At 53.2% G+C, this 20027-nt stretch overlaps 3 protein-coding genes and 1 long non-coding RNA gene across 14 annotated transcripts in view; 2 read left to right on the top strand and 2 right to left on the bottom strand.

The window, feature by feature from the left end:
• Nucleotides 1-12228, bottom strand: part of LOC123634424 — a 35188-nt gene extending 22960 nt beyond the window's left edge. For 3 of the 5 annotated variants that reach the window (XR_006733911.1, XR_006733913.1, XR_006733912.1), the window contains exon 1: nucleotides 12160-12228. This is a non-coding gene — a long non-coding RNA (uncharacterized LOC123634424). Of the gene's footprint in view, nucleotides 1-467; nucleotides 937-12159 lie in introns of those variants that run through there. The other 2 variants (XR_006733909.1, XR_006733910.1) reach the window with 1 other exon arrangement.
• On the top strand, nucleotides 999-7675 carry PITHD1 (PITH domain containing 1). Its single transcript, XM_045546029.1, has 6 exons — nucleotides 999-1291; nucleotides 2038-2081; nucleotides 2470-2547; nucleotides 5271-5375; nucleotides 6081-6189; nucleotides 6732-7675. Exons 1-6 carry the CDS (start codon nucleotides 1094-1096, stop codon nucleotides 6831-6833), a joined length of 636 nt encoding a protein of 211 aa, XP_045401985.1. The 5' UTR covers nucleotides 999-1093; the 3' UTR covers nucleotides 6834-7675.
• Nucleotides 9837-14213, top strand: LYPLA2 (lysophospholipase 2). 4 transcript variants are annotated; one of them, XM_045546031.1, is made up of 11 exons: nucleotides 9842-9944; nucleotides 10675-10721; nucleotides 11337-11440; nucleotides 11681-11712; nucleotides 11840-11905; nucleotides 12392-12439; nucleotides 12537-12607; nucleotides 12736-12809; nucleotides 12884-12985; nucleotides 13089-13262; nucleotides 13348-14213. In XM_045546031.1, the coding sequence occupies exons 3-11, from the start codon at nucleotides 11363-11365 to the stop codon at nucleotides 13396-13398; spliced, it is 696 nt and encodes a 231-aa protein (XP_045401987.1). In that variant the 5' UTR covers nucleotides 9842-9944; nucleotides 10675-10721; nucleotides 11337-11362; the 3' UTR covers nucleotides 13399-14213. The 4 variants fall into 4 exon arrangements, with proteins under 4 accessions (XP_045401986.1, XP_045401987.1, XP_045401989.1 ...); XM_045546033.1 differs by having other exon boundaries at nucleotides 9847-9944; nucleotides 10664-10721; XM_045546030.1 differs by lacking the exon at nucleotides 10675-10721 and having other exon boundaries at nucleotides 9837-9944.
• A 59-nt stretch (nucleotides 14214-14272) lies between these two features.
• Nucleotides 14273-18838, bottom strand: GALE (UDP-galactose-4-epimerase). 4 transcript variants are annotated; one of them, XM_045546026.1, is made up of 11 exons: nucleotides 18764-18838; nucleotides 17011-17136; nucleotides 16739-16854; nucleotides 16537-16650; nucleotides 16120-16296; nucleotides 15707-15820; nucleotides 15548-15614; nucleotides 15370-15455; nucleotides 15183-15260; nucleotides 14830-14944; nucleotides 14273-14686 (listed from the first exon to the last, which is right to left on the bottom strand). In XM_045546026.1, exons 2-11 carry the CDS (start codon nucleotides 17129-17131, stop codon nucleotides 14628-14630), a joined length of 1047 nt encoding a protein of 348 aa, XP_045401982.1. In that variant the 5' UTR covers nucleotides 17132-17136; nucleotides 18764-18838; the 3' UTR covers nucleotides 14273-14627. The 4 variants fall into 4 exon arrangements, with proteins under 4 accessions (XP_045401982.1, XP_045401980.1, XP_045401983.1 ...); XM_045546024.1 differs by having other exon boundaries at nucleotides 17011-17242; nucleotides 18764-18822; XM_045546027.1 differs by lacking the exon at nucleotides 18764-18838 and adding an exon at nucleotides 18463-18720.
• Between the last annotated feature and the right edge of the window lie 1189 nt (nucleotides 18839-20027).

The following is a 20027-nucleotide window of genomic DNA, read 5'->3' as shown; positions in this document are numbered from 1 at the left end:
TCGCCCAGGCTAGAGTGCAGTGGTGCAATCATGGGGTCTCACTATGTTGCCCAGGCTAGTCTCCAACTCCTGGTTTCAAGTGATCTCCCACCTCAGCCTCCCAAAGTGCTAGGATTGCTGGTGTGAGCCACTGCACCCATACTGTTTTTTAAAATGTTGGTCACAATCCTCTAAGTGGATTTTAAGACATATTAATGGGTAACAACCAGCCATTAAAAAAACTGCTCTAAAATATCACATGGGGGAGGGAACATAAAGATCATCTAGTCCAATCCCTTCACCTTACAGGGGTCAAACTGAGCCTCAGGGAGGTGAAGTCACTTGCCCACGGCCACACAGCTAGTAAGTGGCAGTGCTTGGATTTGTCTGTAATAACCAACAGCTATTGAATGCCTACCATATGTCTTGAGTTCTTTAATTGCATTATTTACTACCCACTGTGATCCTAGGAAACATATTATTCTTACCACTTTACAGATGAGGAGATGCAGTCTCAGACCAGGGAAAATGACTTAGAGAGTCACATGGTCAGTGGCAGACCCAGGACTTGGCTCCAGGTCTGGCCGTCCACAAAGCCTGTGCTCTCAAGCTCTAAGCCTGCTGTCGGGAAAGTTGTTACGAAAGTGGGCTTGTGAGCTCTCGACGCCTAAGCGTGTGAGGCGGTGATAAGGCTGCGTTCTCTAGCCTCCCAGGCCTTATCGTTCCGCACGATTTCCTCCCTCAGCTCCTAAAGAAACGCGCAGGTCCAGGACGAGAGGACAGGCTTGAGCCTCAGGGGAAGAGGATTCGAACCCCAGCTCGACCGCTTACTCGGAACGCAAGTTTAACCTCTATGCCCCTCGGTTCCCACATCTGTGGAGCTGGGATGGTGAAAACACCCACCTCCAGGACCCAGGCAGCCGACACTAACTCTGGTACCTGGAAGGCGCGGGTCAAATGTCAATTCTCTCTGCCCCGCCCTCCTCCTCCCAGGCGCATGCGCCGCACAGGAGCGCCTTTTACGACGCGGCGGACGCGGCGCGCTTGGCGGCCGGAGCGGAGTGGCGGGAGCGCGGCGGCGGGGCGGAGGGGACGCGCGGGCAGTGGCGTCGCCATGTCGCACGGCCACAGCCACGGCGGGGGCGGCTGCCGCTGTGCCGCCGAGCGGGAGGAGCCGCCCGAGCAGCGCGGCCTGGCCTACGGCCTGTACCTGCGCATCGACCTGGAGCGGCTGCAGTGCCTTAACGAGAGCCGCGAGGGCAGCGGCCGCGGCGTCTTCAAGCCGTGGGAAGAGCGGACCGACCGCTCCAAGGTGGGCCGCCCGGGGCGGGCGGGGAGGGATCCTCTTGGGGCCTCAGGCCGTCTGTCTGCTCCGTCAGCCTCATTCCTGATGCTAAAAATAATGACAGCTCAGTCGCCATGTACTTTCCCGTGCCGGTCTCCTGCCAGCCCTTTGGGAGGCGAGCAGGGTTGAGTCTCCCCATTTTGCATATGGGGAAACTGAGGCCAAGATAGGGAAAGGGGGCGATTTGTCTTTACACAGCCTAACGCTCTATTCTAGTGTCGTGTGGGTTAGTGAGGGAGGATGGTCGTGAGGGCGTTTTCCCTTCCACTTGACCATTGGTTCCGATGGCTGCCTCATCATATCACCCGGTGAAGACCAGCGTAGGGGGATGAAGGGTATTTCCTATCTAGAGCACAGGTTCTTTACCATTGTGGGGCGACAAGCCCCTTTTTTAGCCATTTGAAAGCTGTGGACCCTCTCCCCAGAAAAATGCGCATAAGCACCTGTCTTTCAATTCACAATTCAAGAGGCTCTTCGATCCTGGAAATCCATCCATGAGCTCCTCATTAAGAACCTTCTAATTGGATGGTCTGGGGCTCTTAGGACACTGTGGATAAGACTGATTAGCTTCAAGTTAATAAGTCCTGGAGAACCGAGGAAGATTGACTTTTTGCATTGCACACCAGTTGTAGAATAGGGTGGGAGATGCCTGAAATTGTAGGCTCTCAGCAAATATTTGTTGCTTTCTCCTCCCCACTCCCCATCCCCTCCAGTTTGTTGAAAGTGATGCAGATGAAGAGCTTCTGTTTAATATTCCGTAAGTATCTCCTTGGTGCCTGCCTCAGGCTAAATAGGCTGTACCCAGTTGCCTACTCAGATGGATTCATTCATTGGTTGTGTCAAGAGCACACATCTGTTTCTAGAGATGGGGTAAATTACTTTGGTGGGTTTGAGGAGGAAAGCATCATAGCTTTCTTGGTGCAGACTGGAAACAGATGTATTTGTTGAACGATAACTGAGAAATTGAGGCAAATTTCTTAGAATTGCAGAATGCCAGAGGTAGACAGGATCTTAGAAATTATCTAGTACAAGTCTGACAGATGAGTAAACTGAAGCCCAGAAAAGGGAAGGGTCTTGCCCAGGGTCACACAGCTAAGCAGGTATTCAAACCCAGCTTGACAACCTTCTCTTTTGCATTCTGGCAGATTTACGGGCAATGTCAAGCTCAAAGGCATCATTATAATGGGAGAGGATGATGAGTCACACCCCTCTGAGATGAGACTGTAAGTGGCAAGGGCCTGGGCCCTCAAAAAGCTCCTAATTCTCTTTTTCTAATTACACTTTAATCTAGAATAATGCTATTTTTCTTTTTACTGGGTTTGATATTTTCTCTTTTAAAGTATTTTGGTTTTGTTCTCTTTCTGCATTGGAATATACATTTCTCTTCCTGAATTAATAACTTTTTTTAGGTTAAATCTTTGGGACCAACAGCTTGTCTCTTTTTTCAAAGTGCTTACTAGGGCACCATTTATTCAGAGAGCATTTTGTAAATGCCATTTGTTGATGACTTTGCAGTTTTCTTAAAACCAACTGCATATCTCAAATGATCTTTATGAATTATACTCTTGGGGTTAGCTTCAAAATTTCTAAAATTTCCCCTTGCTATTTCATACACTCATAATCTTTGCATGCGTTTTGTTGACAGGGAATTACTCCATCTGAGCTTAACCTTTAGTTAGCAAAGTTCTGTATACCTCTTGCAACACTGGGTCTGTTACCACCAGAGCTAGTACTCTCTTTTTGATGACTTACCTTATTCTAGGAGAGCCTTACTAAAAGATGGGGAAAACTGCTTTTTGAGTGCTGGAGAAACAAATATCAGAACTACATTAAAAAATTTCATCTGAAAAATAGATTTAAATGGATTTTAGAGAGATATTTAAGATACTGATATTTTTGAATGTTAGAAACATGAATTTGAAAGCAATTCCACATATTTACTAATTTTAAGGAAATAGTACTTTTGATCTGATGTTTTTGGAAACTCATTTACTTGGAAGATGATGGATTGACTTCCAAAGACTAGATACACATCCATGTTGTATTGTGGTTAAGAGTACGAGCTCTGGAGTAAACTAGGTTCAAATTTTGGCTTTACCACTTGCTAACTCCATGGCTTTGGGACGTGACCTTATCTTCTCTATGCCTCAATTTTCTCCTGTCTAAAACGGGAATAGGGATGGGTGTGGTGGCTGTAATCCTAGCACTCTGGGAGGCCGAGGCAGGAGGATCACTTGAGCTCAGGAGTTCAAGACCAGCCTGAGCAAGAGCGAGACCCCCATCTCTACTAAAAATAGAAAAATTAGCCAGGCCTTGTGGTATGCGCCTGTAGTCCCAGCTACTCAGGAGCTGAGGCAGAAGGATTGCTTGAGCCCAGGAGTTTGAGGTTGCTGTGAGCTAGGCTGATGTCATGGCACTCTAGCCTGGGGAACAGAGCAAGACAAAGGGAGGGAGGGAGGGAGGTTGTGGTACATACCTCATAAGATTGTAGAGAGAGTTAAATGAGATACAATATGTAAAGACATTAGAATAGGTCTGGAACATAGTTAAGTGCCCAATTTTGGGGGAGCAGATACAAATATTTACATAGCCTTCAGTTCTAAGCACACTACATTTGTTATACGTTATGGAATCTAAGATGTCATTGATTGTAAAATACACCATTATTTTCTGTACAATTAAGAAAAAAAATGCTATCTACTCAACTATAACAAGCCATGGACACCTCCAGAAAAGTTAAATTGGGAGTCAGGGAAGTTTGAACAGACTCGGTGTTAAACAATATTAAAGAATTACTGTTAATATTGTTAATTGAAGATGCATGATAAGTATGTGGAGATTCATTATTCTTTCTGCTTTTGTGTACAAAATTTCCCATAGTAAAAACTTCTTTAAAATATATGCATCACTTAGAATTGATTCAATTTAATCTCCACATCAACTGTATGCAGTATGTACTATCACTACCCCATTTTGCAGGTGAGGAAACAGGTTAAATCAGTGGCCCAAATTTACACAGCTAGTAAGTAAGTGACAGAGCCAGGCTTGAAACCCAGGAAATCTAGCTCCAGACACTGCCTTTAACCTCAGTGCATATACTGCCTCTCATAATGCTGCCCATAAATGTTCACTCTTATTATTATTCTGCTGTGCATCATTCTTAGAAACTCTTTGAAGCAAATATTTGCTTTCTTAAATTATATGCATTTTGCTGCAGCTAATATCTGGGCCCCTTTTGTGTGGGTGTGTTAATAAAACACCTTGGAGTTGGCGGGGATATGCTGCTTAGTCCTTGAGAATTTGTGGGTTATAGACAGCTGTTGATTTGTAAAAAATATTTCTTCACTGGCAGTTTTACCTTGACTTTCTAAAGCCTGTTTTGAGGTTGTGGCCTTTTGTGCTCTTTCAAAAGGTAAATTCCAAATTGTATTTTTTTTTTTAAGAACTGTAAAATGACTGAGTTTATGGGGTAATTTTTGGACACAAAAATGCTTGAGCGCTGGATCATCTGATCTTAACTCTTATCTGTGTGTAACATGTTTCTGCCAAAGTATGTATTTTTTTTTTTTTTTTTTTTACCATGAGTAAGCTGTTTTATTTAATAACATCCTCAGCTTGGTCTGAATGTGCTGAGTTGCTTGTTTTCTCCATGCATTTGCTGCACGTGACCTAGTTTGAGCCATCTCTTTGTGTATTGCTTCTCATGTGATCTTAACCCACTCAAAGATGCCATGGCATTATGTTGCAGATCTCAGCTCTTTTCTTGTTGTAATTAAAGACATTTGTATATAAGTGCCAAAAAATGCCATTCCCAAAGTTTGACCCTCAAATTTAATCTCCTTTTGATAGAACCAAAGGCAGTTGAGCAGTCAGTAGGAAGTTTTGAAAAGCTGAAAAGCATGATAGTGCATATTTTTTAAAACTTTTTTTCCTTTTCCTTTCTCAGGTACAAGAACATTCCACAGATGTCCTTTGATGATACAGAAAGGGAGCCAGATCAGACCTTCAGTCTGAACCGGGATCTTACAGGAGAATTAGAGTACGCCACAAAGTAAGCACGGGGCCTGTCTTCCACTGTCTGTGGCTGCTTCTGAGGAACACAGGTGCTCCCTCATTTGCAAAGAGCACGTATGCATCAATGCTTACAGGGCTTGCCATTTTTTTTTGGCCAGTCTCCTGCTGTCTTCTCTTACTATTAGAAATGACTTTAAACAGTGGAAGAGGCTTGATCCTTGGCTTGGTCAATTTTTGGCAGAGATTCAGTGGAAGACACAGACTTGTTAACTTGTAAGCAATTGGCAGATTTGAATGAGCTCCTAGGGTGATCTTAAGAAAGATGTTTTCAGAATTCCTTTTTGTATACTGAGCTTACAGCAGGCTGAGTTATACGGGAGCACCTCATCTCTTCACTAGTTTTCCCTTTTTCCTAAGGGAAAAAGGTCAACACTAAATGTGCTTTGGAATCCCTGCTGAGTTATGCAGCATTTCTCATTCCTGTTCCTTGAGGGCAAGAGCAGTGTTTATTCATCTGTCTGTCTGTCCCTACTCCTTGACAGAATCTGGCAGGTGGCTCAGTAAATGTTCATTGAATTAATTGCTTGTCCAGAGAAGAATGAGGAGGAAGAACCCAAGAGTGTTCTCTGACATTTGCCTGGATTTTACCACAAGTTGGAGCTGAATTGTTGTTTGACATGATGGTGAGACACTCACTGAAATGTAACCTATGTCTCCTCTCCCTATTCCTTTCATCCTCTAGAATTTCTCGTTTTTCAAATGTGTATCATCTCTCCATTCATATTTCAAAGAACTTTGGAGCAGATACCACAAAGGTCTTTTATATTGGCCTGAGAGGAGAATGGACTGAGGTAAGATGGGTTTGGAAAGGCTGGCCCCCCATTTCTCTCTCTTTTTCTCTTTCTCTCTCTCTCTCTGGTGGTGGGAGCTTTCAGGGAAGAGAAAAGAGCAAGTGAGATATCAATTGGGTCCAGTCTGTTTATAATTTTTCATGGTTTCATCACTATAAACTGTCTCATTTGACAGACTATAGGTACTTTTAAGGGGGTTGAAATTATGTAGTTTACATCAATTCAGTTTTTCACTTTCAAATTCTTCCCTTCATTCAACATTTTTGATATTCTTTCTTGTTCCGGGCACCAGAGATAGGATGATAAACAAGACAGGCAAGTTCCTGTTCTCATGGTACCCCCATTACAGTAGGGGGAATGAATCTTTAGAGTCACAGGGCGAATCAGAGATAATGATCTTTGTAGGCTTCTCAAGATAAAAAATATCAGAAGAGGGGTGATATTAGATGATGACTTCTAGAAATGAGCCTGAGTGAGGACTACTGCAGTGTGTGTAATCTGGGAAAGAGGCTTGCTGACCCAGCCTCTCAATTTTCTTGCAGCTTCGTCGACATGAGGTGACCATCTGCAATTATGAAGCATCGGCCAACCCAGCAGACCACAGGGTCCATCAGGTTACCCCACAGACACACTTCATTTCCTAAGTGCTGGCCAAGGCTCCCGCAGAGGCGCTGTGTCAGTGAAGATGTACAACTACCTGTTGGGAGGAACAAAGGGACGAGGCTCCAGAGAGAGTTGGCTGCCACCACCTCTGCCAAGCTTTGTTTTTGGGGCTTGCTGCAGAAACCTGGCCTACGGAAGATACCACACCACTGGGAGGGTTGTGTGGGTACTGAGGGACAATCGTGGTTCTCTAGGGCACTGCAGAAATCGGGGCTTGGGCCGGGTGGCATCTGGCAGTCATGGATAATGCTTGCTTTTCCAGTTGATGTGGCCATGGGATTCCAAATGTCTTGTTGCTTTGTGGCAGGATTTTTGTGTGACTTGTTTTTTAAAAAATGGAAACTATTTCTGGGCTGCAGGAAACTTTCTGAAGCTACAGGATCATGTTTGTATTAGCCATCAGGAGGGTCTCCAACTAGAAGCACTTGTTCCTGCTTGCTCCTTTTCCCTGTCATTGTTCAGCATTCTTGTTAAGTTGCCTAGCTTGGAGTTGTCTGTCACACACGAGTGTCCAGTGGTTACAGCTAGAAGGGCAGGAGTCTCTTGCCCTGATGTGTGATAGCTTGGGGAGAAGGTCTCCTTTTCCACTGCCTAGCTAAGCAATCTAGGGAGAGCATGGGAATCATTTCTGTGTTTGTGGGTAGCTTGGTTGGGGTAAGATTGAGACCAGTTAAGATTCCCCTTGGAACCTCTGTAATGTTTATTAGCTTCTAACTAGTTTTGTAAGCCCAATGCCAGAATTTGGAGATCTCTGAGTTTTTCTTTTAATGGCTTTTATTCACTGTGACTGATAAGCTTCCTAATAAATCCTTGCCAGACTTAATGTTTATATTTTCTTTTGAGTTCTTGATAGCATTGATGAAAATTTCATTTTACTGGTAATTGTACTGAACTTTGAAATTTTTATTATTGTTTTGGACTAGGTAGATCTTAAGAAATGCCATGATTAAATCAAGATTAGGTCAGTTTCTCCTGGAAAGGCCAAGCTTAATTCTGCACAGTAGGTTAAAAACACTCCGACACCCACATATAAAAACCTACATTCCATTTCTCACAAAGGGAAGTAATTTGTGGAGTGACATTTGCAAAAATAAGGGAGGACAGATTCTGGAGCTCATCAGAAGAAATGAAGGTTAGGAAAGTAAGTGAGCAGCACATGCTGTCTGAAGGTGGACCAAAGACTCTGGACTTAAATTGTGAAAGTCAGTGCAGCAATTCAAGATAATTTAAGTATCTAAAAAGACGATTTGAGATGGTCAGTATTCTTTCCCTTGCAGAAAATAGGAACAGGTGATAAAGGGAATTAGTGTTGAATCCGATCCTCCTGAGAGAATTCCTCTGACGGATTGGCCCACACTGTTGTTCCTGTCCTGGGAAAAATCTGCCACCACCAAGCCTTGTCAGGGCTTAAAATTTCTAAACTTTGAGTCTAAAGTCAACCAGAATGCAAACAGTTCTTGATGCACTTAGAGTCCTACTCACTCAGCCACAGCCTATTTTATTTCAGTTGGATCATTTTGGAGATGTCAGAAGGGCTATGTTTTAATTTGGAGTAGGGGGTGGGAAAATAAAGTTGGAAATCTTAGAGCAGACTTGCCTTTTTATTAATTCCACTAATTACAGCACTAATCACAGGTAGCTGGTAGGGCTGAGCCTCTGAATTTGAAGCTTCACTGTGAAGAATTTGCTGAAAGTGCTACAGAGTCTCAGGTGATTGGGATGCAGGAGGAACTGCTCATTCTTCCATGAGCAAACCCAGCAGGGATTGTGTTGGGAGTGGGGGCGGATGTATTGTTTTACACTTTTATCCCCTTTCTCTTTTGACATCCAGTCCTGAGTCCTTGGCTTGTTGTGGCTCCCTGGGTCCAAAGTTTTCCTGCCCAGAATCCTGGTGTTTTAGGCCTGGAGAAAAGTGCTTTGTTGCTACCAAGTTTGTACTGTGTTCTTTCAGTTTAAAGAAATAACTAGTATCAGTGTACAGTGAGCTGGGTTTAAAAAAAAAACTAATAGGTTAAGCTGGGAGAATGAGTCCTAAGCTTGAGAGACAAATGTGACTCATTTCCTGTGTGCAGATCCCCACATGTTCTCTCAGGGACTTGCTCCTTCAACTCGTTTGCCTCCCTTCCAGCCTTTCTGTGGTCCCTAAGCCCTAGTTCCACTTTACCAGTGCAGCAAGGAGCAAAGGTGACTCGATGACCACATGAAGCCCTTTTTGTTCTTGTTTGATGGAGCTCATTTGATGGTGGCATTTTGTGCGCTGTCTGCATGGCATTGCTTATGGAGAGCAGTGCTAACAACCCAACCAGTATCTGTCCAGCTATCCTGATAGAGCCTGCGTGTGTTCTCAGGGTCCTTTTCAAAGTGATTAAGGCCTCACGCTGTGATTTTACAGTGTATAACGCATGTTCACACGACCTCATTTGACGCTACCAGCAAAGCTGTGAAGTAGGCAGGAAACTGGTTATTACTATTTTATAGTTCAGGAAGCCCGTCCAGAGGGGCAGCATTACGGTGTAATGTGAGGTTCCTGTTTATTTATACTTCTCTTCCCCAAGCCTCAGTTTCCTCATCTTTAAGATGACTGGAGGACTAGATGATCTCTAAGGTCTTTTCGGTGTAGAGTGTATGATTCCATTCATGATCCTGGAATAGGGCATGAAAACCAGCGACGGATACCCAAGGCCATAGGAAGTGTGTCCCATGGGGATGGGAAGGTGATAAACTTTATGCCAATAATAGTATGAGGGATGCCTCTCCTTCCAGACAGCTTTCCTCCAGGAGGCGCACGGGTGGTGGTGGCAAGTGGCAGTCTAGATTCTGCAGGTGGGAGCGGGTAAGAACTCTGCGATCCCGCGGCTGAATGACGGGGAGTGGCCCCACCGTCTCCAACATGGCAGCTTCCACTCCGCGAGGCCCTGTCCCCGCTTCCGGGTTCCGTAACGCTGGCCAGGCTACTTCCGGCAGCGCGATGGCTGCGTTCCCGGGACTCTAACGGAAGTTCCGGCGGGGGCGGCCGAGGGGGAAGAGTGTGTGTCTGTGCGGGAGAAAGAGGAGAATCGCCCGAGCGGTCTCGAGAGCCCCAGGGAGTGGAGGTACCCTGGGCCGGGGCCAGCGGCGGACGGAGGGGGTGTGGAGGAGGCCGGAGCGCCGGGAGGGCCCGGGAGTGGGGAGGGGAGATGCGATTGTGAAGAATGGGGGCGGGGAGTGAGGTGCGAAGGCGCTGTCCAGTCTTGGGGACTTTGGGAGTGGGGCGGGGCTAGGCAAGGGAGGGCCCGGGTATGATGAGAGGGACTTTGGGGTCGGAAGTGGAAGATCCCATTGTGGGGCAGGAGCTTCCCCAGCGTCGAAGGTAGAGATCCCCTTTGTGGGCAGGTGTGAGTCCTGGGCCAGGGTAGAAAATGTCACTGTGGGGAGGGGATGACCCTTGGTCAGAACAGAAGTTCCCATTGTGGGGAGTGGGAGACCCTGGGTCAGGGTGGAAGTTCTAAGCGTGGGGAGGGAGACACTGGGCCAAGGGGGAAGGCACCCCGCTGAGAGGTGGCAGTCCCCACAGTGGAGACGGAAGGGAATCCCAGCTGAGGGCGGGAGGCGCATTCCCCAGTAGGAAGAGGGACCCCAGGGTCAGAGGAGAAAGATCCCACCGTGGGAGGTGCCTCAGGGGCACCTGAGATAGAAGGTGGAAGCCACTTGGGAGGGGTGGGCGCCGGTGGGAAGGGCAGGCACTTAGAGGCAGGTAGTGGAAGCTTCCGGGAGTTTGGAGGATGCTAAGGAAGGGGAGGGGCCAGCCAGCCTGACATTCTTTTGTGTTTGGGAGTCCCACAGTGTGGTCAAGCTGGGGGCCCATTTGGAGCCAGTGGCAGCAGCAGCAGGTAGCTCCTTCAGGGGGGTGTGGAGCACCAGTTTGGAGCGGGTGGTGGACAGGAGTCCTTATGCTTCCTGGGGACATGGGCAGCCCCCAGGGGCTGTGAGAATGGCTCAGCCAGTAACTGCTGTGCAGGTTGGATGGGGGCTGGATGGGAGGATGGAGGTTGGAGATTTGGGGGTGTAGGGGGAGTAGGGGCTGGAAACATACTTCCCTGTCATTTTTCTCCCTTTCATTTCCCAGTAGCACTAGGAGTTCGGGAGGACGGGACCCAAGGGGTCTGGAGAAGGGCTGATTGGAGAGCAGGGAGGAGGCAGGTAGCCACTGAGGAGACAGTGGGCAGGCCACCGGGACACCCCAGAGCCCCAAGCCTTGCCTCTGCCTATCTCTAGCAAGCTCAGGGACATGAGTTCTGGGCCACTAGGGTGGCTGCCTCTGCCTTTCAGCCCTGGAATGGAGGCAAACTTCCTACCTCTCTGCCCGGGGACTTCTTGCCTACTTCTCTTTATGCCCGGGAAGGAGTCTGGGTGCTGTGTGGGGGCCGATGGCCTGGGAGGGCCCTTTGAGCCGAGAGTCTGTTCTCTGCCTGGCCTTGCTCTTGACCACTGCCCCCGTGGTGCAGGCCCCCGCCGTGGAGCCCTGCGGTGTATGTGTGGTAACACCATGTCTGTGCCCCTGCTCACCGATGCTGCCACTGTGTCTGGAGCTGAGCGGGAAACGGCTGCGGTAAGGATCCCCTTTTACCCATGGCAGCCGCCAGGGCTCACCCGGTGTGGAAGGGGTGTGGGAAAATGCAGGTGGCAGTGATGAGAAGGGAGTAGCCCGAGGCCAGGAGGCTCGCTCGGGGTTCATAACCTGTTTGGCTGCCACCTTAGTCCCGCCAGGTCCTTGGGCACTGGGGAGGGGTGGGCAGAAGTTCAGGACCTGGGGAACCTCCCCATCTCCCCATTTCTCATCCTTTTCCAGGTTATTTTTTTACATGGACTTGGAGACACAGGGTGAGTGAGCCAGGAGGGCTGCTCCTCGGGGAGGGTGCCGAGCCCGGCAGGCAGGGCTGGAGAGGCTGCCGCCCTCCCTCTCCCTTTCTCGTCCTACATCCGTCCCTTTCTCCCTTCCCTCCTACAGGCACAGCTGGGCTGACGCCCTCTCCACCATCCGGCTCCCTCACGTCAAGTACATCTGTCCCCATGCGTGAGTGTCACCCCAGCAAGGGAGGGGCTGAGGCTGGGGATCAGCCAGGGGTGGTCCTGCGGCCCTGGGCCTGTTCTCTCCTGTCAGCTGCATCCTGGGGCTGGGGCTCAGGGCAGCCAGAAGTGCCATTTTCAACCTCAGCTGCTGCGGCACCCCAGGCATGGGGCCCAGCACCAGCCCCCAGCCCTAGGGCTTCCTAGACCTGAGGTCTCCTAGAACCAGCACCTCCCTGTGCCCCTTCCCCAAGCACTCACCGGCCGCTGGGACCCCGTCACGCCGAGTGTTGGGCTCTGCTGCTCCTTCCTAGCGCTGATGCCCCAACCACAGGCTCCAGCCCCACGTGGCAGGTTGCCTGGCAACACCTTAAACACAGGCCCTGCCTGCTGGGAGGGGCCCCCCCGGGGGTGGCTCTGCCCTCTCTGGGCTCTCTGCTGTGGCTTTCTCATCCCTCCTGAGCATCATGGCCCTCTGGCTGTCCCTCCCCAGGCCTAGGATCCCTGTGACACTCAACATGAAGATGGTGATGCCCTCCTGGTGAGTTTGGGGGTGCTGGTGATGGGATTGGAGCTGAGGGAGCTGCAGGGGGCTGGTTGGGGTCTTCCAGTAGCTGTCAACACCTCTGCTCCCCCAGGTTTGACCTGATGGGGCTGAGTCCAGATGCCCCAGAGGACGAGGCTGGCATCAAGAAGGCAGCAGAGAACAGTAAGGCCCTAGCCCCCGTCAGCATCCTCCCTCTCCCGCCCCCCAGGAAAGCACTGGCAGTGCCTCTGCCAGGCTTCCTTTCTGGGCCCCTCAGCAGCTTCTCCCCACCCACTGACCCCTCCCTCCAGTCAAGGCCTTGATTGAGCACGAGATGAAGAATGGGATCCCTGCCAATCGCATCGTCCTGGGAGGCTTTTCACAGGTGAGGGGAGAGAGGGGGTGGGGCTGGGAAGGTGAGCTGTGCCCTCATGACCTCTCTTTCTCTCCCTGCTCCAGGGTGGGGCGTTGTCCCTCTACACAGCCCTCACCTGCCCGCACCCTCTGGCTGGCATTGTGGCATTGAGCTGTTGGCTGCCTCTGCACCGGGCCTTCCCCCAGGTGAGTGTCCCCGCAGACCCCTTTCCTGCCCTTTGGGTCTCCTGTGGCTTGGAGATTGAGCTGCAACACTGGCTTTGCCCTCTGGGTCCTGTCTGGCCCACAGGCAGCCAATGGCAGTGCCAAGGACCTGGCCATCCTTCAGTGCCATGGGGAGCTGGACCCCATGGTGCCTGTACGGTTTGGGGCCCTGACAGCTGAGAAACTCCGGTCCGTTGTCACACCTGCCAGGGTCCAGTTCAAGACGTATCCGGGTGTCATGCACAGCTCCTGTCCTCAGGTCAGTGGGGGGACCACACCCACCCGTCTTCTTCCATCCTCTCTCCAGCCAGGGGCCTCTCACAGTCCCCCTCTGCTCCCCACAGGAGATGGCAGCTGTGAAGGAATTTCTTGAGAAGCTGCTACCTCCTGTCTAAGCAGAGTTGCTGGCCCCCAGCACAGTCCCCCAGTTTATGGGGGACCCTGCAAGCAAGCGTGGCACCATCTTGGATCTGAGCCGGTCGAGCCCCTGTCCCCACCCTTCCTCTCCCCGTCCTCTTCCCACAGGCCTCTGGGGCAGATGGCAAGACCTGCCAGGCCTTCCTTCCTGGCCTCAGCCTCCTGGCCCTGTCTGCAGCAGGGGTGGGCTGCTTGCTTGTCCCATTTCCCTGGAGGCAGGCGCCCCTGGCAGCAGTACTGGAGGGGCTGTAGGCAGCTGGAAAAAGGGGCCCAGCCGCTGACCCACTCACTCAGGACCTCACTCACGAGCCCCGCTTTGGGCCCCCTCCTGTGACCTCAGGGTTTGGCCCATGGGGCCCTCCCGGGCCCCTACCCCAACTGATTCTGCCCAGATAATCGTGTGTGTCTCTCTGCCTCCACTCTAGCTGCTTCTCAATCATGAATGTGGCCATGGCCCCGGGGCCCCCTTGCTGCTGTGGGCTCCCTGCCCTGGGCAGGAGTGCTGGTGAGGAGGTGGCGTCTTTCGAGGGGGCCTTCCCTCAGCTGTTCCCCCCACTTGGGGGCTGGGCCCTGCCTCCCCATTACCCTCCTCCCTGCAGGCCTGGAGCCTGCAGGGCTGGACTGAGGCTCAAGGTCTCCCCCAGCTGTCTCACCCCCACTTTGTCCCCACTCTAGGGCAGGGAGGTGGTGGGGGAGGAGTTGTGTCTCGTCTTCTGTCTCCATGTGGTTTTGGGTGTTTTTCTTGTTGTATCCTGGATTCCGATAAAATTAAAGAAATTAATTGCTTCCTCAACTCTCAGGCCTGGCTGATTCTATCCAGCGGGTAGAGAGCGACCGTCTTCAAGCATCTGCCCCAATGTAAGAAAACTTTTTATTTTAAATACTTTGGAAAGCTTCTTCAGAGCAGTATAAATTAGTGCCTGGGAGGAGGGGGCTTTTGTGGAAGAGCCCTGACCCCTCACACTCGCTCTTGGTGGTCCCGATGAGTTCCCAGACCCTGTGGAAGGTGAGAGTTAGAGACCCCTGACTCCTGGTCAGTGGAGCCCTCGGCCTCGTGCCTGGTGGGCTGCGAGGGCCCAGCTGGGGTTTGAGGTAGGGGAGGCCTTAACTTGGCCCCAGAGGCTCTGGGCCTTGGGTCCTGCCAGAGGCTGGAGAGCAGGCAGCTGCTTGTCTTTTCCTTTTCTGGTCCATGGTTGGGGGGGGTCCCTTAGGCCTGCGTGCCAAAGCCTGAAGGATTCTGCTTCTGCCAGCGCCATAGATCTTCACCTGTGACAGAGCAAGGTGTGTGGTCAGGTCCACACTGGAATGCAGGGCCTCGCCCCGACCTCTCGGGCAGCCCTGGGTGGGCATGCCCAGATCTGATCAGCCCCTCCCTAGCCCCTCTCTCCCAGGGCTCAGGCAGCACTCACACATCCTGTCCAGCCCTAAGGCTGCTGTCCAGCCCAGCTCCTCGTGGGCCAGGCTGGGGTTGGCGTAACAGGCAGCCACATCACCTTCCCGCCGTGCCACCACCTTGTACGGGATCTGCAAGAGGAGCTTGTGTGGCTCAGCTGAGCTGGCCCTGAGCCCCACCTGCCCAGCTGCCAGCCAGGTCCTCAAGAAGCAGAAGTGCAGAGCAGTGTCTTGCTCATGGGGACCTGGCACTGCGGTGCTAGCTGGGCCGAGGAGACTGGGCAATGGTGGGGCGCCCACCGGGCAGGCGAGGGGGAAGGGTCAAGGCTTTACGCTGCTGAGCGTCAGATGGGGTGGGTGGCTGGCCTACCTTCTTCCCGGAGGCCTTCTCCATGGCGCGGACCATCTGCAGCACTGAATAGCCTGTGCCAGTGCCCAGGTTGTAGATCTGCCCAGGAGAGAACAGACTTTGTGGAAGGGGCTGGACTAACCAGCTCTCTGGGCCCGTCTGCCGGATGCAGCCCCTCCCCACCCTCGCTTCTCCCTTCTCTGCCTACCCGGCAGCCACACTGCTCCTTCAGCTTCCTCAAAGCTGCGATGTGGCCTTTGGCCAGATCCACCACGTGGATGTAATCCCGGACGCCTGTAGGGGAGAGCAGGCTTGGGTGGGAAGTTTGTTCTACCTCACTCTCCCTCCTGGCTCCCACTCCTGGGTCCTCCTGGTCCTAGGCTCACCTGTGCCATCCTCTGTGTCATAGTCGTTGCCAAAGACATTCAGGGCCTCCCGCCGCCCGATCGCCACCTAGAGGTGGAGGTCAGGTCAGCTCCTTCCAGGTCTCCGACACCAGCTATAACCCTAGGGCCACCCCCTCTGTCCCTACCCTTCTCCCTTACCTGGGAGACATAAGGCATGAGGTTGTTGGGGATGCCCTGGGGGTCCTCACCGATGCAGCCAGAGGCATGGGCGCCCGTGGGGTTGAAATAGCGCAGCAGCACTGCATTCCAGGCCTGTGGGACACAGGTCAGAGGTGGGGGGCAGGGACGCAGGCAGCGTGTCCCAGCTGAATGCAGAGCCCTCTACCTCACCCCCATGCCTGTTCTCTCTCTCTCTAGAAATGAGAAGGGGCTGGGGTCCTCGCTGCCAGTGCTGTGACCTTGGGCAAGTCACTGCCACTTCCTAAAGCTTGGCTTCCTCCTTGGAGGGGGTGCTCAGAATCCCCTCCTCAGGCTCACGGGGGAAGGGGGGCTGTGCGGAGTCAGTCGACCTGTCAACGAGCAGAGTGCAGGCTGGGCAAGGGGGCGCTCACCTTGTCTGACCGGCACAGGTCCCGGATCATTTCCTCAATGAAGAACTTGGACTTGCCGTAAGGGTTGGTACAGCCACCCGTGGGGTGGGCCTCATCCAGGGGCAGGTACTGGGGGTTCCCGTACACAGTGGCGGAGCTGCTGAACACCAGGTTCTTCACCCCACAGGCTCTCATGGTCTGGCCATGGAGGGGAGGTGTCAGTGGCCTCTGCCTCACACGTTGTTCCCACCTGTCACACCCTGTTACTCCTCCACAGGAGGATGGGGCTGAGCTGATGAGTACCGTCCTGTACAGATGGGGAAGCTGAGGCTGGGAGGTAGAGCTGTGTGTTCCAAGATGACACAGCTTGGGCTGTGTTTCACACTGCTTGCCAGACTGGGCCAACTAGTGTCTGTGTCCCTGCCCCATGCCTCTCACCTCCAGAAGCTGGATGGTCCCTGTCAGGTTAACTCTGTAATAATCCAGAGGCTTTTGCACCGACTCGCCCACAGCCTTGAGCCCCGCAAAGTGGATGACGGCCATAAAGTTGTGCTGCAGGGACAATGCCGGGGTCAGAGGTTGCTTTACTGGCTCTAGCCCCTGGCAGTGCCCTCTGCCTCTCTGCCTGCCAGGCACCCACCTGTCTGAAGAGACGCTGTAGGGCTGCCTGGTCCAAGATGTCCATCTCCTCAAACTCCACAGAACGGCCTGTCAGCTCCTGTACCCGCCGCAGGCTCTCAGGCATAGAGCCCCCTCCTGGTGGTGCACATGGAGGCCACCAAAATCAGGAATGGGGTGCTGGGGCCCCAGGGAGTATCCAGACACACACGCACCCTCGGTGATAGAGGTGGAACCCAGGGTGTTCCTTCTGCCACCCCCTCCAGAAGCCCCGGCCCCACTGCCACTGCTCACCACGGAAGGCGTTGTGGAAGTTGTCGATGACTACAGGTGCGTAGCCAGCCTCCAGCAGCTCGAGCACCGTGTGGCTGCCAATGTAGCCAGCCCCGCCTGTTACCAGCACCTTCTCTGCCATGGCACCTGTGCCCAGGACACCGATTCTCAGAGGTAGCTGAGGCTGCCTGCTCAGGGTCCCTTTCCCTTCCGGAATCTGGCCCCGAGCTCACTTTGGAGGTGGCAGTGTGCCCTAGATAACAGGTGGGTCTGGAGTTAGCACTGGGTCAAGTCTGGGTACCATCACTTTCTGGCCTTAGGCTTCCGACATCACTTACCCCTCGTGGTCTCAGTTTCCATCTCTAAAATGGAGCTAATAACTGTACAAACATCATGTGGTAGTGTGAGGGTTAAATGAGGTGACTTTAAGGGCTGCCACATGTACAGGTGGGGAGACTGAGGTACAGGCAACTTATTTTCTAGTTCCTATTGACCCGGAGTTGGGAAGGTGGAATCTGAGGATCCACACTCCCTTCCCCAAGGTGACTGGGGACAGGAGAGTCCTGAGCATAAGGAAACACGGCAGCAGGATTGGGACTTCGGGGCCCCAGAAGGAGATTTGCGGGCTCAGTCTCAGGCCTCCCCAGGGCCTCCACCAGCACTAGGTGTAAGCTAGCTCCTGCCCTCAGTGACTAACACCTCCTGCTCTAGGCAGCCCCCCACTTCCCACAAGGGTCAGCTGGGAGGAAGCAGGAAATATCCAGATGGCCCCAAGGGTGGGGTCCTTTGCCAGGCGGCCAAGCCCAGCTCCGGGGCTGCAGCACCACGGTCCTGAAGTGGGCCCCACCCCATCCCGCCCCCGGCTGTGCCTCTGCCCATGCCAGGACCAGCTGGTCACTCCTGGCCACTCCTGGCTCAGAGCTAGGGATCCCACCCAACTTAATGCCGCCCTGGTCGGCCGGTGTAGACGTGGACTTGGCCAGGTGTGCACGTCCGCCCTAAACAACTCTCCGGGCAGAAGGGGCGGGACGTACGCCCCAGACACTGAGGCCTTTCATTCCCAGAGACCTGGCCCGCTGCCGCTTCCTCCAGGCTGCCTCCATCCCCTCCGGGCCCCTTCAGCTCCGACCCACTCGACTGAGCGCCCACTGCGTGCCAGGCACCTCTGCTTTATTTTTCCGAATTCCCCAGCATCTCGATGAGGCAGGTGTTATTACTGGCACTTTACAGAGAAAGATACTAGAGTCATAGCCGGGTGGAATCCAGATCTCCCGCCTAGCAGCCCGGCCCGTCTCCGGGGACTTCGCCCTTCCCCCCACCGCTCCCTGCTGGACTCTGCCCCCGACACCGCCCCCACCCCGGCCGGCCCGCAGAGCCCGCGCACTGTGCGGACTCGGGAAAGTGGTCGCGGAGAGGCCGCGGGGGTAGGACGGCTGCAGCGAGGCCAGCTTCGCTCCGGACCCGCGGAGTGACCTTGCTCAGCTGTCGCTTCCTCAGTTTCCCCAGTCTGTGGGATAGAGGGGAGGCCGGCTTGGCCTTGGGCTGCGCTTGGGGCCGTCGCGCTTAAGGGGGCCGAGCGAGGAGTCCCCAGGCCGGGAATGAATGAACCCAGGCGGCCCCAGCCACGGCAGCGGGGAACTGGGGAGAGGGGGCGGGCCCGTCCCGGCGAGACTCTGCCCGCAGGGCAGCCGGGGCCCTCCTTAAATTCCCTCGCTCCCCGCGGACCACCCGGCTCCTCCCGAGCCCACCCGGCCTTTCGTCTCGCCTCTCAAACCTGCTCACGATCCCGCGGCACCGCCTACCGCGCCCGGAGCGGCGGTCCCTTTAAGAGCAGCCGGCCCAACCTGATCCCGCCCCTTCCCCGCCCCCAAGGAAACGTGTCACTTGGGTTGAGGCCACTACGGTGACGCCGGAAGGACAAAAGGCCTATGCGGTGTTGATGCCATCGCGCAGAGGTCTCTCACGGAGGGCGGAAGTGGGCGGTGCCACCCCCGAGGGGGCGGGGAGCCGAGGAGAGCCGCGGGTCTCGCCCACGTGCCGCGAGCTGGGCGCAGAGGGCCCCGTTCTAACCTGCGTGTTTTCAAACTTTCCGGTATCTGCCAAACCCTTAAGTCAAACTCTTGCATGAAATATCCGACTCCGGCCGGGCGCGGTGGCTCACGCCTGTAATCCTAGCACTCTGGGAGGCCGAGGCGGGACGATCGCTTGAGCTTATGAGTTCCAGACCAGCCTGAGCAAGAGCGAGACCCCGTCTCTATTAAAATGGAAAAAATTTGCAGGGCGTGGTGGCACACGCCTGTAGTCCCAGCTACTCAGGAGGCTGAGGCAGGAGGATTGCTTGAGCCCAAGAGTTTGAGCTTGCAGTGAGCTAGGCTGACGCCAGGGTAATCTAGCCCACGTGACAGAGCAAGACTGTCTCAAAAAATATATATATCCGACTCCACGGATCTAAAGCCACAGAGGGCTGCACTCAGTGAAGGAAATGGGTGGAGGCCGCCAGGGGACTGTGGTTCTAGGAAATCTAGTTTGTAAATAAACCACGGAGCTGCACCAGGAAGCTCTAAAGCCACAATAGCCATTCCAGTGCCAAGTGCTCTCAGCTCTCCCAAACTGTGGCCCTCACCTGCTGGGAATGGTTTGCACCCAGCTTGCCATAACAGCGGTTAGAAAATGATTTTGCTTCTGTTTACAATAAAAGGCAGGGCTAGGGCATGATCCGCAGGAAGCCATGACATACTGAGTGATGAAATCTGAACAAAGAAGCCATAAATGCACAAGTGCACAGGTGTTCTCCTCCGCGGGGGGTGTGGTGTCCTGAGCCTGCCCTGAAGGGCCTTGAGCACTGAGCAGGAGAGGCCTGGAGGAGCAAGTAGTGCTGCTGCCCTCGGGGGAGCTTGTGCAACAGCCCTGGTCACAGAGGCAAAGCCACAGAAACAAGCCCTGGGGTGTGCTGGCCAGCAACCGCTGCAGGCAGCCTTCTGAGTTAGCCCAAAGCCATTGATTTCCAATCACTGTGGATTTGGGGCTCTGGTGGGAAA

This window comes from Lemur catta, chromosome 3, assembly GCF_020740605.2.
Source record: "Lemur catta isolate mLemCat1 chromosome 3, mLemCat1.pri, whole genome shotgun sequence".
Taxonomy (NCBI): Eukaryota; Metazoa; Chordata; class Mammalia; order Primates; family Lemuridae; genus Lemur; species Lemur catta.
Note: the sequence above shows the minus strand (reverse complement) of the source record. Positions and strands in the feature narration are given on the sequence as shown.

Coding starts and splice junctions, on each gene's coding strand:
- GALE (XM_045546026.1), bottom strand. CDS start 17,131: ATGGCAGAGAAGGTGCTGGTAACAGGCGGGGCTGGCTACATTGGCAGC. Junction 15,821..16,119: donor ACCTGTGCCGGTCAGACAAG/GTGAGCGCCCCC, acceptor TGTGTCCCACAG/GCCTGGAATGCAGTGCTGCT. Junction 15,615..15,706: donor TCATGCCTTATGTCTCCCAG/GTAAGGGAGAAG, acceptor CTCCACCTCTAG/GTGGCGATCGGGCGGCGGGA.
- PITHD1 (XM_045546029.1), top strand. CDS start 1,094: ATGTCGCACGGCCACAGCCACGGCGGGGGCGGCTGCCGCTGTGCCGCC. Junction 1,292..2,037: donor AGCGGACCGACCGCTCCAAG/GTGGGCCGCCCG, acceptor CATCCCCTCCAG/TTTGTTGAAAGTGATGCAGA. Junction 5,376..6,080: donor GAATTAGAGTACGCCACAAA/GTAAGCACGGGG, acceptor TTCATCCTCTAG/AATTTCTCGTTTTTCAAATG.
- LYPLA2 (XM_045546030.1), top strand. CDS start 11,363: ATGTGTGGTAACACCATGTCTGTGCCCCTGCTCACCGATGCTGCCACT. Junction 12,810..12,883: donor TCCTGGGAGGCTTTTCACAG/GTGAGGGGAGAG, acceptor TCCCTGCTCCAG/GGTGGGGCGTTGTCCCTCTA. Junction 13,263..13,347: donor TGCACAGCTCCTGTCCTCAG/GTCAGTGGGGGG, acceptor TGCTCCCCACAG/GAGATGGCAGCTGTGAAGGA.